The sequence below is a fragment of the Heterodontus francisci genome, chromosome 18 (genome assembly GCF_036365525.1).
Source record: "Heterodontus francisci isolate sHetFra1 chromosome 18, sHetFra1.hap1, whole genome shotgun sequence".
Lineage (NCBI taxonomy): Eukaryota > Metazoa > Chordata > Chondrichthyes > Heterodontiformes > Heterodontidae > Heterodontus > Heterodontus francisci.
The window spans coordinates 70,033,403-70,051,218 of record NC_090388.1 but is presented as its reverse complement, the minus strand read 5'-3'; the positions used below and the strand labels follow the sequence as shown (position 1 = coordinate 70,051,218).

The following is a 17,816-nucleotide window of genomic DNA, read 5'->3' as shown; positions in this document are numbered from 1 at the left end:
GAAATGTAAAAACTTCCTGCAGTGGAGCTTGCTAGATAACATAAAGATTGCTTTTCTTTTCTTTTTCCGCCAACTTTCAGCATTTCTCCTAAATAAGAACTTAAGAAATAGGAGCAGGAGTCGGCCATTTGGCCCCTCAAGCCTGTTCTGCCATTCAATAAGATCATGGCTGATCTGACTGTGGTCTCAACTCCACTTTCCTGCTTGCTCCCCATAACCCTTGACTCCCGTGCAGATCAAAAATCTATTTAACTCAGCCTTGAATATATTCAATGACCCAGCCTCCGCTGCTCGCTGGGGAAAAGAATTCCAAAGATTAACAACCCTCAGAGAGGAAATTCCTCCTCATTGCCGTCTCAAAAAAGAGAGACTCTTTATTTTGAAACTGTGCCCCCTAATTCTAGATTCCCCCATGAGGGGAAACATCAGGTTGAATTTTAAATGCCCGCTGAAATCTGCAGCGGGCGAAAAAAATGGCAGCCTGCACGCCGAAGAACAACCACAATCTCAAGCGCAGTGGTTCATTTAAATAGCCGGGGCTGGCCACCCCCCCACCATCCCCACCCTCCCTGATCAAGTGGAGGGGCAGGCTGTCTGTCCCTTGCAATGGCGTCAGCTGCCTGTGTGCTGGTGCTGACGCCATTTATAAAGGGCTGTTAGCCCTACCAGCTAATTTAAATATTCAAAGAGAAACTGAATGAAATTCAATCAATACATTTCTTTTGCCCCTCTCCCACCCACCCCCAATAACAAGGAAATTAATTATTTGCCCCTCCCTCCAAAACACAACTTTACCATCTGACCTCCCCCTGCAAACTGCACAAACTTTAAACTACAACCCGTCTGACCATCTCCTACACCCACGACATTAATTTGACCCCATTCCCCCTCCGCCCCCAACACTGATAAACTTACCTCCTCCCCCTTCCCTACCAGTGTTGCACCTCATTTCCCCGGACGGGGATCCAAAGGCACGGGCTGAAGATCACAACGCAACATCAAGATTAATGGAAGGTACATGCAAATCTATTAATTTACTTTATTTGCAAATGGTGATTGTGCTCCCGTCGCCGAGTGGCAAGGCGGCCGCCACAGTGCCCCACTGCCACCTGGAGGATCAGGCCGGGCCCTGCCGGCATTGAGGTCCTCATCTGGGGCCACCTTCAGGCCCCCTCTGCCATGGATCCCGATGTCGAGGGCTCCTTATAATCCAGCCCATCCTCTCAGCATCTACGCTGTCAAACCCCCTTAAAATTGTACATGTTTCAATAAAATCACCTCTCATTCTTCTACAATCCAATGAGTATAGGCCCAACCTGCTCAATCTTTTCTCATAAGACAACACCTTCACCCCAGGAATCAGCTTAGTTAACCTTCTCTGAACTGCTTCCAATGCAAGTATATCTCTCCTTAAGTAAGGAGACCAAAACTGTCAGTACTCTAGGTATTGTCTCACCAATGCCCTGTATGGTTGCAGCAAGACCTCCCTACTTTGATACTCTATCCCCATTGCAATAAATGCCAACATTCCATTTGCCTTCCTAATTACTTGCTGTACCTGCTTGCTAACCTTTTGTGATTCATGTACAAGGACACCCAGATCCCTCTGTGCTGCAGCATTCAGTGGGGACAGGCCACCCCCCCCCCCCCCAACATTGAGAAGGGCCTGCCGTATATTACCGGCGGTGAGGGGACCATGGTGTAGCCCACCCTCCCCCCCCCACCTCGCAGCGGGCCCTTCATCTAAATATGTAAATACACAGTAATGATATATTAATTGACCTACTGCAGGCGGCGGCCGTCCCACGCCGATTTTACAGCCACCGTTCGTCCTTCGCGAGCCTTTGGAACTCTATATGGAGTTCCAAGGTGAGAACCTGGTGGGGAAGGGGGAGGAACAAAATTTGCAGGGCGAGAGGGGTGGGGGAGTGGGGAAATCACTTTTTTTTGGATGTGGGGATGGTGGGAAGGGGTTGAAGGGCAAAAGTTAGAAGGTTGGGGGTGGGGGGGAAATTCGGGTAGGGAAAAAGGCAAGTGTCGGTCATATCGGGCATTGAATTGACCAGTGTGGGGGGCTGGGGAAGGGCCTCCAGATCTTTATTAATTGTTAAATAAAAATTCCTATCGCTTTACCTTTAAAGATTAAAATGACCTCAAAGGGCTTCAAGCCCTGTAAAAATGGCACCGACGCCTGCGCAGTGGCACCAGACGCTGTTGCTGGGTACACTGTGGCCACCCCCTCTACGTCATTGGCAGTAGCCGCTCTGCCCCCTCTATTTAAATCAGCCCCTGCGTATAATATCGCGGGGGCTCATGGACGGCGCATCCGCGCGGGACGCACGCCACCATCAGAGTGCACCGCCGTGAACTGCGGCACAGTCGTAAAATTCAGCCCTCTGTTTCCTGTTAGTTCGCTAATCCTCTATCGGATGCTAATGTATTACCTGCAACACCATGAGCTCTTATCTTGTGTAGTAACCTTTTATGTGGCACCTTACCAAATGAGTTTTGGAAATCCAAATACACCACATATACTGGTTCCCTTTATCCCCCTGTTTGTTACATTCTCAAAGAACTCTAATAAATTTGTTAAACATCATTTCCCTTTCATAAAATCTTGTTGACTCTGCCTGATTGTATTATAATTTTCTAAATGTCCTGCTACTACTTCCTTAATAATGGATTCTAGAATTTTCCCATTGACAGATGTTAGGCTAACTGGCCTATAGTTTCCAGCTTTCTGAATAGAGGTGCTACATTTGCGGTTTTCCAATCCGCTTGGATATTTCCAGAATTTAGCGAATCTTTGGAAATTTACAACCAATGCATCCACTATCTCTGTAACCACTTCTTTTAAGACCCTAGGATGCAGACCAACAGGTCTAAGGGACTTGTCAGCCTTGAGTCCCAATAGTTTTCTTAGTTCTTTTCCTCTAGTGACAGTGATTGTTTTGAGTTCCTCCCTTCTTTTTGCCTCTTGATTTTCTGCTATTCTTGGGATGCTTTTTGTATTTGCTACTGTGAAAACAGATATAAAATACTTGTTCAAAATCTCTACCATTTACCTGTTTCCATTATTAATTACCCAGTCTCATCCTCCAAACTGTGTGGAGTTTGCAAGTTCTCCCTGTGTCTGCGTGGGTTTTCTCCGGGTGCTCCGGTTTCCTCCCACAAGCCAAAAGACTTGCAGGTTGATAGGTAAATTGGCCATTATAAATTGTCACTAGTATAGGTAGGTGGTAGGGAAATATAGGAACAGGTGGGGATGTTTGGTAGGAATATGGGATTAGTGTAGGATTAGTATAAATGGGTGGTTGATGTTCGGCACAGACTCGGTGGGCCGAAGGGCCTGTTTCAGTGCTGTGTCTCTAATCTTAGGGACCAACACTTACTTTAGCTATTCTCTTCCTTTTTATATATTTGTAGAAGCTTTTACATTTCTTGCTATTTACTCTCATACTCTAATTTCTCCCTCTTTTTTTTTTAGTCATCCACTGCTAGTTTCTAAAATGTTCCCAATCTTTTGGCCTACCACTAATCTCTGCAGCATTGTATACCTTTTCTTTCACTTTGATACCATCCTTAACTTCCTTATTTCACCACAGATGGTGCATCCTTCTCATGGAGTCTTTCTTTCTCAATGGAAAATATCATTGTTGAGACTTAGGAAATATCTCCTTAAATGTCTGCCACTGCTTCCCTACTCTCTTACCTTTTAACTAATTTTCTCAGTCCACTTTAGCCAACTCTGTCTTAATACCTTTGTAATTGCCTTTATTTAAGTTTAAGACACTCATTTCAGACCCAAACATCTCACCTTAAATTGAATGTGAAATTCTGTCATGTTATGATCACTCTTGCCTAGAGGATCCTTTCTTATGAGGTCAGTTATTAATTTTGCCTCATTACACATTACCAGGTCTAAAATAGCTTGCTCCCGGGTTGGTTCCAGACATATTGTTCTAAGACAGTGTCTCTAATACACTTTATGAATTCATCCTCCAAGCTACCTTTGCCAATGTGATTAGTCCAATCTATATGAATATTAAAATCTCCCACGATTGCCGTGCTTTTTCCACAAGCCCCCATTATTTCTTGGCTTATATTCTGTCCTAGAGTGTAGCTACTGTTAGAGGGCCTATTAACTACTACCACCAGTGACTTCTTTCCATTGCTATTTCTTATCTCCACCCAAACTGATTCTGCATCTTGATCTTCCGAGCCAAGGTCATTTCTCACTACTGTACTAATCACATCCTTGATTATCAGAGCTACCCCACCTCCCTTTCCTTTCTTCCTATTCTTTCTAAAGGTCAAATAGCCTTGAATATTTAGTTCCCAGACTTGGTCACCTTGCAACCATGTCTCTGTAATGGCTATCATATCATACCCATTTATTTCTATTTCTGCTATCAATTCATCCATCTTGTTATGAATGCTGCAAGCATTCAGATAAAAAGTCTTTAATTCTGTTTTTTTTACCATTTTTCCCTACTCTGACCTTACTTGCTGGTGCACTTGAGTTTGTATGCTCTGTCCCTTCCTGTCACACACAACTTATCATTACCCATACTACTACCCTGCAATATTGCCTAGTCCTTTTTCATTAACTTTCTAAATTTCCCCTCACCTGAACCCTCACCCCCACTATTTAGTTTAAACCCCTCTCTACAGCCCTAGTTATACAATTCACCAGAACACTGTCCCAGTGCAGTTCAGGTGAAGGCTGTCCCACAGCTCCCTCTTTCCCAGTACTGCTGCCAGTGCCCCATGAATCAAAACATGTTTCACCCACAATCTTTGAGCCATGCATTCAACTCTCTAATCTTACTTACCCTAGACCAATTGGCTCGTGGCTCAGGTAGTATTCCAGAGATTATTACCTTTGCGGTTCTGCTTTTTAATTTAGCTGCTAGATGCACATAATCCCTCAGCAGAACCTCTTTCTTAGTTTTACCTATGCCATTGGCATCGAATGTTGTTGGGATCCAGATCTTTCCAGCCTGTGACTGTAGGATGGACAGCCAGCACTGTGACTGTAGGTCCTGTAGGATGGACAGCCAGCAGTGTGACTGTTGGTCCAGTCGGACAGAAGCAGTGTGATTATAGGCTGTGCAGGAGACAACCAGTACTGTGATTGTAGGCCCGGTAGGATGGAGAACTAGCACTGTGACTGTAGGCCCTGTAAGAAGGGCAGCCAGAACTGTGATTTTAGGCCCTGTAGGACAGGCAGCCAGCACTGTGATTGTAGTTTCTGTTGGATGGACAGCCAGCACCATGACTGTAGGCCCTGTCGGATGAGTAGGCCCTGGACAAACAGAGTACACTCATTGGCTACTCAAAATAACATCACATTGTACGCTGCTGTCACTTTTATTAATATTTTCAAACATCAGAGCAACCTTTGAGCAAATTAGCAGACAATATTAACTTTTTTTGAGAGGGGATGGTATATTTAAAAACAGGCTTATTGTCCTCCAAAATCATACCAAAAATACACATTATTAAAACTCGGAAATAATGAGAAAACATGTCATTTAAACACAGCACTAAAAAGGTACTGTGTACATTGTAGACTAAAACTAACTTCAAACTCCACTCCTCTTTTAAGAATTCCATCATACACATAGCTTCTTCTCTACCTACATTCAAAAAACAGTTTTAAAGGCATAAAAAGCACAGTCCATGGAAATTACCAAAAAATTGAGCTGGATATCAATCTAAATATTCCTGCGCACATTCTGGAGCTGTGGCTTGAAATTACCGCAAGTCCATAAAATGCAGCCAGGAAAACTGGGCCCAAAACATGCACATGGCCCACTCACTTAATTTTCCTAACCACCTGCACGCAGACCGCACCTGCACAACCAATCCAGTTGAGGAGAAAGTCAACCCTGTGAAGTTTTTTTTTCATTTCCTCTCAATTGGTTTCCTGGTGACAACTGATAGCACCTCTCAACACTATCTAATCACAACACTACTGGGTAAATACAACTTTTTGCGTAAGTATTATATTTTGTCAACACCAGTTGTCTCTTTACTTCACTGGTTAAAAACCATTTGCACACCTGAATACACATTGTCTTTGTTTTAATAAATTTAATGCATCAAGCACAATGATAATATGCATCATGTCTGCCAGATGTGCATGCAAACCAGACTGTGAATCCTTCAGCCTCCCACTCTCAGCTACACCCTAGACTGCAAACCAGCCCAACTCCCTCTTATGTCAATTTGTATCAGCGACCTACTCAAAAGGGTATAGTTCTGCTGCAGTATAACTGGAGTCGGGCAACTCACAGACATCAGTCTCCCTCAAGCCAACGTGTCAGATATAAAAACACTTTAATTCCTCTGTGCAGACATTCCTGCCCTTCAGAACACTGACCCTCTAGAGCTTACCATTCCATGGCCACAGTCAGTCCCATCAGCCAGAGGCATGTGTTGAGTCCGGCAGCCTCTGTGTACCCCTTCCACACTCGTGCACCACAGTCGTTTACATTGTTTCTGTGTGGAGAATGAGTTCATTTAGAATGTGGTAACTCTCCATTAACTTTAAAAAGCACAAAAATATATTGTGCAAAGTAATCATCTTTACTTTTCAATCCATTGAAAACAATAAACAAATTGTACACACTATTCTTACAAGGTATGAAAATTGATGGGAACATGAGTTAAAGTGTTTATGAACCACATTTGTTCCAAAGTTATGCTTACCTGTGACGTCTGGAGCTGGTCATGTGACAAAATAATTAATGCTCATTTTAAAAATGTCATCAGAACGTCCCATGACAAGTTCCACATCACTCTTGCCCTTAATTCCAGCATAATACATTTACTTTGAATTTTCAGACCTGAAAATTAACCTCTGTTTCTCTCTCCACAGATGCTACCTGATCTGCTGAGTATTGCCAATGTTTTCTTGCAATATTTCAGATTTCCAGCATCCACATTATTTTGCCTTTTGTACTTTGAATTTTAATTTAGCTGTACTTGTTTCAACTGCTTTTCTTTCAAAAGCACAAGGAAACGCAGTTCAAAACAAGAATTTGGGAAATTAGTTTAAGTAACAAGTAGCACGGTATACATATGGCAGTCATATTTGGTATTTTCAGGAGCTGGTAATAAACAAAGAACTTTCACTTGTTAAGCATCACGCACAACCTCAGGAAATTGCAAGTTGCTTTACAACCAGTGAAGCACTTCTGAAATGTAGTCACTCATGTAATGTTAGGAAACACAGCAGCCAATTTGTGCACAGCAAGGTCCCACAAACAGCAATGAGATAATGACCAGATAATCTGTTTTAGTGATGTTATTTGAGCGGAAATAATGGCCAGGACACGAGGGAGAACACCCGCTCTTCGAATAATGCCACACAATCTTTTGCGCCAATCTGAAAAGGTGAATGGAACTTCAGTTAAAACATCTTACACTGCTGTTGATAACCCATCGCAAAGGAAATGGATTATCACTATCACCATTGTAAGTGCCAGTTTTTGTTTAAAAAAACTAATGTCTGTTTTAAATTAGGATAACCATCAGAGCCATAGTGAAAAGCGATTTGAAATCACTAAAATGTGGGATGAATGGTGAGAGTATCTTAATTACAATAGACGGCATCAATCCTCTCATTTTAATAAACACGGATACTGCACCTTTGCATGCGCCAGCAGACAGCAGCTGGGTCTGTACTGGTCCAGATAGAAATTTGAGCATGAATTTTTCATATTAGTTTGCAAACTTGCCAGAATGTATTTTTAATTCCAGCAGTTGTTTTTATAAAGAAACATCTGCAAAAGTCTGGTTCACAGTGACCTCAACTGCATCATATTTCAGTTTTTGATTTGGTTGAATGCATTGAACATGTCTGTGGTTTGGGCTTCAGTCCATATTTATTCTTTCCAAGGCTCGTACAGACTCTAAAGCGAGTTGTATAGTGCTTGTGATTAAAAAAAGCGCTTGTGAAATGACTTAATTAACCTCGCAGGAAATCTACACATGGGCACCAAAGCCATGTAGTTTTCATGGGCAAGGACTGGTAGAATCCAGAGTCTATGATAGGTCTTTGACCCATTTTTACTGTAGAAATGCTTCCAACAGAAACACTGGCCCCGATATTTACTGGAGCATGGTTTCAGAGCAGCAAGAGTTATCAGAGAAACCAAAAGTACACGTTTCCCCCAATGCTGTGGATTTTTAATTCAAAGGCGTCTTGAACTTATTTCCCCACCTGACAGTCAGCTTGATTGACAGGCTAGGCTGCCTCTTGGGAGGGTAAGACTGCCAATCACAAGTAGGCCCAGTGGTGGAAGGGGGGTGTGGGGTAAAGGTTGCCGTGGAGGCAGTGTGGAGCATGGTTAGAGGGGTCAGAGATTGCAGGGTAGTCGGGAAGGTGACAGATCATGGCGGGGGATGCAGCATCACGGTGAGAAGAGATGGGGTTGGTGATCACAGGGATCGGGATCAGCAGGTATGATCAGTTTGCGTGGTAGATTGTGGGGAGGGGTTGGACAGATTGTAAGGGGTCAGTTTATAGGGTTAGTTTGTTGAGTGCTCTTGTTGCGCACTCTTGCTCTGCCTTGCCCACCAGCAGTATTTACCTTATGGATCCAGCCTCCTTTTACCTGCTGGATTTCCCAATGCCCAAGAAACCGGTTAAAAACAGAAACTGTGTTAAAATAGAGGCACGCAGCCTCCTTAAAAGGTTTAATTGACTGAACTCCGTCCTGTGACACGGCTGGTCCCCCGTCCCCTGGCCAGCCTCCATTAAAACTGGAAGTGGGTGGGCTTCAAGGTGGGTTGGATTTGAACTTAACTCCCACCTGATCCAAACCTACTCATTTTTTGAGTGTTAAAATTATCCCCATGGACACCATTCTGTCGAGTTTGTGCCCCTCCTATCTCTGTAACTAACTCCAGCCCTACAACCCTCTGAGAATTCTGCCTTCCTCCAATCCTGGCCTCTTGCTCACTAATTTTCTTCAACACTCCATTGGCTGCCGTGCTTTCAACCATCTCGGCCCTAAGCTCTGAAATTCCCTCCTTAATCCATTTTGCCTCTCCCACCTCCTTTAAGATGCTCTTCAAAACCCACCTATTTGGCCAACCTTTTGGTCACAGGCCCTAATGACTCCTCCTTTAGTTCAGTCAAACTTTCTGGCTGATTGGAACAGATTACTGCATTAAAGGGGCTATATAAATGTAAGTTGTTGTTCCTACCATTACGGCTGCTGCTTTTTTCAATCACATGGGAAGGTCAGTAAGGCCATGGGAGCCTCAACCACAGTAATGCTAAACCTGCATTCCTAACCTGTAGAGATGGGGCAAGGCCTTATCACCAGCAGCCAAAATAAAAAGACTTTTATTTATACAGTGTCTTTCACAACCCATAACGTTGCAAAGCACTTTACAACTCATGAACTAATTTCGAAGTGTAGTCACTATTGTAATGTAGAAAGTGTGGCAGCCAATACGTGCACAGTAAGCTCCCACAAACAGCATTCAGATAATAGCCAAATAATCTGTTTGAAGCATTAGTTAGGGGATAAATATTGGCTAGGACACCAGAGGAACTCCCCTAATATAAAATAAAAACTAAAAGTGCTGGAAATGCTCAGCAGATCTGGCAGCATCTGTGGAGAGAGAAGCAGAGTTAACATTTCAGGACAGTGACCTTTCATCAGAACTGGCAAAGGTTAGAAATGTAATAGATTGAAAGCAAATAAAGCGGGGGTAGGGGAAAAGAGAACAAAATGGAAGGTGTTGATAGGACAGAGGGTCAGAGAGATTAACTGACAAGAAGGTCATGGGGCAAAGGCAAAGAGTGTGCTAATGGTGTGGTGAAAGGCAAAGCATTAGTGCATAGAGGGTGTAAAATGACCGAATAATGAACAGTCCTAGCCAAAAGCACAATCATGAAAAAGACAGCGGGCAGGCATACGGTAAAAAAAAATGAATGATGAAACAAACTAAAATAAAAAAATAAAGATAAAAATAAAAAAGGGCCAGTCATGCTCTGAAATTATTGAACTCAATGTTCAGTCCAGCAGGCTGTAGTTTGCCTAATCGGTAAATGAGATGCTGCTCCTCAAGCTTGCGTTGATGTTCACTGGAACACTGCAGCAAGCCCAGGTCAGAGATGTGGGCATGAGAGCAGGGGGGGTGGTGTTGAAATGGCCAAAACTGGAAGCTCGGAGTCATGCTTTCGGACTGAGCGGAGGTGTTCCATAAAGCGGTCACCCAGTCTGCATTTGGTCTTCCCAGTGTAGAGGAGACCACATTTGTGAGCAGCGAATACAGTATACTAAATTGAAAGTACAAGTAAATCACTGCTTCACCTGAAAGGAGTGTTTGGGGCCTGGGATAGTGAGGAGAGGAGGTAAAAGGGCAGGAATTAGACCTCCTGCGATTGCATGGGAAGGTGCCGTGGGAAGGGGATGAGGTGTTGGAGTAATGGAGGAGTGGACCAGGGTGTGGCAGAGGGAACAATCCTTTCGGAATGCTTACAGGGGAGGGGAAGGGAAGATGTGTTTGGTGGCGGCATCATACTGGAGGTGGCGGAAATGGTGGATGACAATCCTTTGGATGTGGAGACTGGTGGGGTGGAAAGTGAGGATAAGGGAAACCCTGTTGCAGGTCTGGGAGGGAAAGTGCACAAACTTAACCTAGTAAGACTTGCGCATGTGTTAATTCAATTGCCTGTAATTGCCTTAATATTTCATTTGTGAGCAACTGTACATGCATAACTCTTGGCCATATACAATAGCTCTAATGTTTCTGCATGTGTTACACAGTATAAATGCTCCTGTTGGAAGCAATATTAATGGGTACAGGACACTAGGGGAGAAAATTTGTTCACTTAGCACCACATCCAGCGGTGCTACACAAAATTACATCGGTTACCTGGGGACAGGGAGCACCATGGATCTCTACCTGCATGGTCTTCTTCATTGCAATGATTACGCCCCCTAGGTTCTTCCAGTCCTTATGTAAAGCATTCACATGTTCACTCGGCGAATGGTTATGAAATAACTCACCATGTAGGGACAAACTTGTGATCCAGCTCCGAACATCAGTTCACATTGTTTGTTCGCATCATAGATTTGACCGGGCAACTGAGCTGGAAGGTCATAGCTCCTTGCTGCTGCTTCATCAAGCAGGCATTCTCCATATCCAGTGCTAGAAATACACAGGAAAAATCTGTCAGCTTTTACAGCCAAATATCACCACTATTTGTGAGATTTATGAGTCGGATGATGCCGGGGGGGGTGGGGGGGGGGGGGTGTTGGTGTCGGAGGAAGAGAAAAAAAACTGGGCAAGCAGTTCACACCATCTCCTGGGTTTTGTTCCCAATGTAGCCCACTTTCTGCATGCATGTCCCCTGGACAATTGGAGGACAGAAGTGCCATAACACTTAATAATATAATAAATCACATGCTGCCTAGATTGGGGAGTGCAATTGAAAATACTGATTGCTAGCTGATCCGTGCTAAACTTGCATGCCAAATGTCAGAAAGAGACGCTCGTCTGAAGTTAAAAGCACCTAGTAACTCCTGCCAGCATCTGTAGAAGCACAACCTGCTGTGCAAGGTATTGCAATTATTAAAATTCTGCCTTCGAAAGCTTTCTTTTTTTAAAAAAAAAGGCAAAAGCAAATAGAATTCGAGCCACTTCATCACATCAGATTTTTTTAAAGTATTTATTTTGGAGATATGGGTGTTGCAGGCAAGGCCAGCTTTTTATTGCCCTCGAGAAGGTACTGGTGGGCCATTTTCTTGACCTGCTGCTGTCCAGGTGGTTAGGTACTCCCATAGTGCTGTTCGGGACAGAGTTCCAGGATTTTGAACCAGCGACAGTGAAGAAAATCCAATTTAGCTCCCAAGTCGAGATGGCATGTAATGGAGGTGATGATGTGCCCCTGCGACTGCTGCCCTTCTCCTCCTTGGTGGTGAAAGTCAGGGGTTTTGGGTGTTTCACCCATCCCTTCATTACCATGTTCTATTCCCTGACTGATGCAGCAGACAGTTGTACCACAAAGACCCAGCCTGAGACACAAATACTGTGGAGGACATTTTCGATGAATACATTAGGCTCTAAAGAAGTAAACAGGTGGCCAGGATGGGCTGTTAAGTTGAAACACCATCTTGGTAAAGGAGTTGAAGCTAGGAACAGCCATCTCAGAGACTTGTTAAACAGCAGATCACCACTTACAATGCCTGTTTTGGTGACTAGCGCTTCAATTAACACCCTCCCCTAACAGTAATCACCTGTTTGGGAGTAAACATAGCATTGTTGGTGATTTTAATCGCTGCTTAAAGGGATACTTAGCATTTCATGGTCATTGCTGCTGGAGCTGTGAAGGGGACCTCTGAAACACATCGGCAGGACTTTCTGGGAAACTGTCAAGACTTCACCAACTCTCTGCTGCTAATTCTCTGAGGATTTCACTTAAAATGTGCTATTCTACTTCACCTTATAGGAGCTAGCTGGAGAAAGGGAGTGATTGCTCGTGGGCATCTTACTGGGGTTTTCATTCGTCTGGACGAGGAATGGGAGGAGGACAGCACCAGCTGCTGCAGGAGAGAGGGGCAGGAGTGCAAGGAAAGCACGGTGGCATCCTTCACCCCTGCAGGTACAGGACATCCTTCCTCCTCTGGACCTCCTTCAACAGGACCTCCAGTGCTACATCCAAAGAACCTGGGTGCTCTCTCCCTCAGTTCCTGAGTCATCCTGAAACATGCAGCTAAGTCCCAGCCAGAGCACTCCACATCTTTAGTGGAAGTGGGTGTGAGGAGCCCACATTTAATGTTCCATGAAAATCAGCACCTGAATGCTAAACCTACAGGTTTCTGGTTAGCACCTGCAGGCAGGTTCAAATCATGACAATCATCAATTCACCCGAAAATTGTGAGCTAAACGAGGACTTTCGAACAGGTGTTTCTTATTAGCACAGCAGTCATTTAGTGGCTGTTTTCACCCTGTGGTCAAAATAACCCCTTGTGTCTCATGAAACAACGGACCGCCTGACTAAGGCAAGGGATTTACAGTGTAGGGAATGCAGCTCATAACAATTCTTTAATATTTGTATCCTATTATCAGATTTCTATATCATCTTTTCTGCTCCTCACCAAGTTGTCCAATGTCTCTTCTCTTTCTGTCAAGCCAGTCACTCCTGCTTGGGATAAGGTTCCAAAGGCACCATCAACCTCTACCACTATGCCCAAGTAGCCAATATCCATGTGCCTGTTAGGGCTGTTAATGCCAACCACCACAGTCAAGTCCAAGCTTTGCCAATGCTACTTCTGAACCAGCCTCTAAGAGGTTCACAAGGAGGATCTGGGGCAATCCAATTTGTACCTTTCTTCCCTCTCTTTGGGAATGTATTTTTGCTCTCTGTGCCTTCCCTAGAGTGAAGCTGACACAAAGGTTTGGGTAAATATATTTTACATCTTTACCTGAATTCTTGGAGCAAGCCTTTGGCTCAGTGGGATCATTCTCACCCCTGAGTTAGAAGGTGCAGGGTTGAAAACCTACTCCAGGTAGTCCCAGTGAGTGGAAATTGGAGCTGTATTCTGGGTTGATATAGTGTCCACTGGGTGTGGATGCCCCCCTTTCTCCTTATTGTATGGCTCATATGAGTTGATAAAATACTCATCCGATAGAACTAACTACCTTATTAGTCAGTATAACAATGGTTACGGCAATGGAAGCAGTCATGTCATGGCCCGTCAGATTGTTAATCAACCTGTGAGCCCTTCTACTGCTTCACACTATTCCCCACGGGAAAAGTGAAAAGATTCAAAACAACCCGCTAAACTGTTTTAAAGTGCCTTCTTGTACAGAATATGCATTGTCTCCCTTGTTATGTTGTCTGCAATAATTTTATTGGCTCACATTTTGATCCACTTCCATTCATAGTTAAATAGTTTTCTTACCCTCGTTTACATGCAGCAAGGAAGGTTAGAATTAATAGGAGATTAACAGAATTAAGGGGAGGCGGTGGTGTCATGGTAATGTCACAAGACTGGCAACCCAGAGCCCCAGGGGACATGGATTTGAATCCCACCATGGCAGATGGTGGAATTTGAATTCAATTAATAAATCTGGAATTGAAAGCTCATCCAGTGGTAACCATAAAACCATTGTTGATTGTTGTAAAAACTCATCTGGGTTCACTAATGTCCTTCAGGGAAGGAAATCTCCTGGCCTTACCTAGTCTGGCCAACATGTCACTCCAGACCCACAAGCAATGTAGTTGACTCTTAAATGCCATCTGAAATGGCTGAGCAAGCCACTCAGTTCTATCAAACCACTACAAAGCCTCAGAAAAGGAATGAAACCAGATGGACCACCTAGCATTGGTGTAGGCACCGGAAATGACAATGGCAAACCTAGCCCTGTAAACCCTACACAGTCCTCCTTACTAGCATCTGGGGGTTTGTGCCAAAATTGGGAGAGTTGTCCCACAGACTTTTTAAAAAATTATTAGTTCATGGACTAGACCAGCATTTGTTGCCCATCCCTAATTGCCCTTGAGAAGGTGGTGGTGAGACTAGTTAAGCAACGGCCTGACATAGTTACAGAATTATACCTTATAGACAATGTCCCAAACATCACCATCACCATCCCTGGGTATGAACTGTCCCAGCAGTGGTATACAGTGGGGAGCGGGTTTCCCTGGGAGTCCTCAACATTGACTCTGGACCCCACGAAGTCTCATGGCGCCAGGTCAAACATGGGCAAGGAAATCTCCTGCTGATTACCACCTACAACCCATCCCGCGCCCTCGGCTGATGAATCAGTGCTTCTCCATGTTGAAAACCACTTGGAAGAAGCATTGAGGTTAGCAAGGGCACAGAATGTACGTTGGGTGGGGGACTTCAATGTCTGTCACCAAGAGTGGCTCAGTAGCACTAGTACTGATCGAGCTGGCCAAGTCCTAAAGGACATAACTGCTAGACTGGGTCTGCGGCAGGTGGTGAGGGAATCAACTAGAGGGAAAAACGTACTTGACCTCGTCCTAACCAATCTACCTGTCGCAGATGCATCTATCCATGACAGTATTGGAAGGAGTGACCACTGCACAGTCCTTGTGGAGACAAAGTCCCATCTTCACATTGAGAGTACCCACCATCGTGTTGTGTGGCACTACCACCGTGCTAAATGGGATAGATTTTGAACAGATCTAGCAACTCAAAACTAGGCATCCATGAGGCACTGTGGGCCATCAACAGCAGCAGAACTGTATTAAACCACAATCTGTAACCTCATGGCCCGGCATATCCCCCACTCTACCATTACCATCAAACTGGGAGACCAACCCTGGTTCAATGAAGAGTATAGGAGGGCATGCCAGGAGCAGCACCAGGTATACCTCAAAATGAGGTGGTAACCTGGTGAAGCTACAACACAGGACTACTTGCATGCCAAACAGCGTAAGCAGCATGTGACAGACAGAGCTAAGCGATCCACAACCAACAGATCAGATCTAAGCTCTGCAGTCCTGCCACATCCAGTCATGAATGGTGGTGGACAATTAAACAACTGACAGGAAGAGGCGGCTCCACAAATATCCCCATCCTCAGATACGGAAGCAGCCCCTGTCCATATGCACCAAGACCTGGACAACATCCAGGCTTGGGCTAAGTGGCAAGTAACGTTCGTGCCACAGAAGTGCCAGGCAATGACCATGTCAAACAAGAGAGAATCAAACCAGCTCCCCTTGATGTTCAATGGCATTACCATCACTCAATCCACCACTACCACCATCCTGGGGGTTACCATTGACCAGAAACTGAACTGGTAGCCACAGCATTTATGTGGCTAGTCAACAGCAGGTCTGAGGGTGGGAATTCTGCGGTGAGTAACTCACCTCCTGTCTCCCCAGTGCCTGTCCACCATCTGCAAGGCACAAGTCAGGAGTGTGATGGAACACTTGCCTGGATGTGTGCAGCACCAACAACACTCAAGAAGCTAAACACCATTCAGGACAAAGCAACCCGCTTAATTGGTACCCCATTTACCACCTTCAACATTCAGTCCCTCCACCACCGACGCACAGTGGCAGCAGTGTGTACCATCTACAAGATGCACTGCAGCAACTCACCAAGGTTCCTTCGACAGCACCTTTCAAACCCACGACCTCTACCACCTAGAAGGACAAGGGCAGCAGATGCATGGGAACACCACCACCTGAAAGTTCCCCTCCAAGTCATACACCATCCTGACCTGGGACTATATCGCCGTTCCTTCACTGTCGCTGGGTCAAGATCCTGGAACTCCCTTCCTAACAGCACTGTTGGTGCACCTACACCCCAAGGACTGCAGCAGTTCCAGAAGGCCAATCACCACCACCTTCTCGAGGGCAATTAGGGAGGGCAATAAATGCTGGCCGAGCCAGCGACGTCCACATCCCAGAAACGAATAAATAAAAAAAATAAGGAACCATCTGGAAAAATGAACCCCAATTACCCAGAAGGTGAAAACAGAGCTTAGTGTAGCATTAAGCCATATGAAACAGAAGGTCCTTGGCATAACTGCACTCCTAAGTCAGTTGATCTCAGCCAAGGTAGCAGTTTGAGGTGCTGGGGAAGGGGAAATTCATTGAAGACTCCCACTTTTGATTGATATCCAGTGACACTAGTTGTAACGAGGGTGTGCACTGATGTGAAGAGCGAGCAAAAGGCGGGTTTGGCTGTGCTACACTTCATGACCAAATAGGTTGTTGGCACTGACTCAGGTGAAAAATGGAGACTTGACCAAGGTACCAGAAAGAACACAGTGCCCATGTATGATACTCCAGCGTGCCTCAGATCTTCCGTTGAAGAGTGGAGGGAAAATTGGAAGATAAAAGAACACCATTTTTAAAAAAAAATTGGTAAATATAGCAGATAAAAAGAGAGGATTTCAAAACAAACTATAGAGGATGGTGAGCACGATGGCACAGTATGCTGGAGTAGTTACCTGTGACACTATAGCAGCAATGAGACACGGACTCAATGCCATGTTCCTCAGAGTTCCTGAACTTAGCTGTACCACAGTGAGAAAGTGGTGTTGGAAGTTATCTCATTCCCCACAGGAAGAAAGGGGGATATACATCAAAGTACAAATCAAACCTGGGCTAGCATCATGTACAACCTTGCAATCACTTCACAAGAAGCATGGTTGGAAGCCTGACAACTGGTAACCTTCCCTTCTCTCTCTCGACTACAGTCGATGTTTTGCTCTGTTATACTTTAGAAAAACAGAGATGAAAGATAGTCATTTTATGGGAAGACCGCAATGTTTTCTTTGCACTTTTGTTGCACTTTTAATTGTTACCCAGTTCTTCAATGCCCAAAGTGTTTCTAAAGAACTTCGCATCGATCTACCAAGGAATGAAGTGATATAAGTGTCCCTCATCAACAAGAGCAGCTTTTATAAAAGGTTCACAATCAACAGAGCCCGGGGGAAAAGATCAAAGGGTTCTGTCTGGGGAAAATCTAATTATAAATGACATTTCCCATCTTGAAAAGAGGCTTTTTAGGGTGGCTGGTGGTCAGCACTTGGCTTCATAGCAACTGAAATCCACTGTTGCTGTTGCCTACGATACCTCTTTCTCAGCAAAAATATGTAAAGGAACAGAGATCATTTTGTCAGGATAAAAGCAATCGCTGGTGAATATGTGAGACCAACTTCAGAGGCACCGACACTGATTGCAAACAAACAGTTAATAAGTTGTACTTGCCAGGTCTATCTCAAACAGCACCTCATGTGGTACACATCATTACAGCACACAAGAATATTAAATTGGAGAGAGTAACTGAAACCAACAT

The 17,816-nt window shown here is 44.5% G+C and overlaps 1 protein-coding gene across 1 annotated transcript in view; it reads right to left on the bottom strand.

Annotated features, from left to right (window-relative positions):
- LOC137379708 (A disintegrin and metalloproteinase with thrombospondin motifs 20-like) overlaps positions 1-17,816 on the bottom strand; it is a 603,896-nt gene that overhangs the window by 346,625 nt on the left and 239,455 nt on the right. Inside the window, exons 10-11 of the mRNA XM_068050948.1 lie at positions 11,040-11,181; positions 6,403-6,507 (exon numbers count right to left, since the gene is read on the bottom strand). Of these exons, the coding sequence (XP_067907049.1) occupies positions 6,403-6,507; positions 11,040-11,181 (247 nt within the window). The remainder of the gene's footprint in view (positions 1-6,402; positions 6,508-11,039; positions 11,182-17,816) is intronic.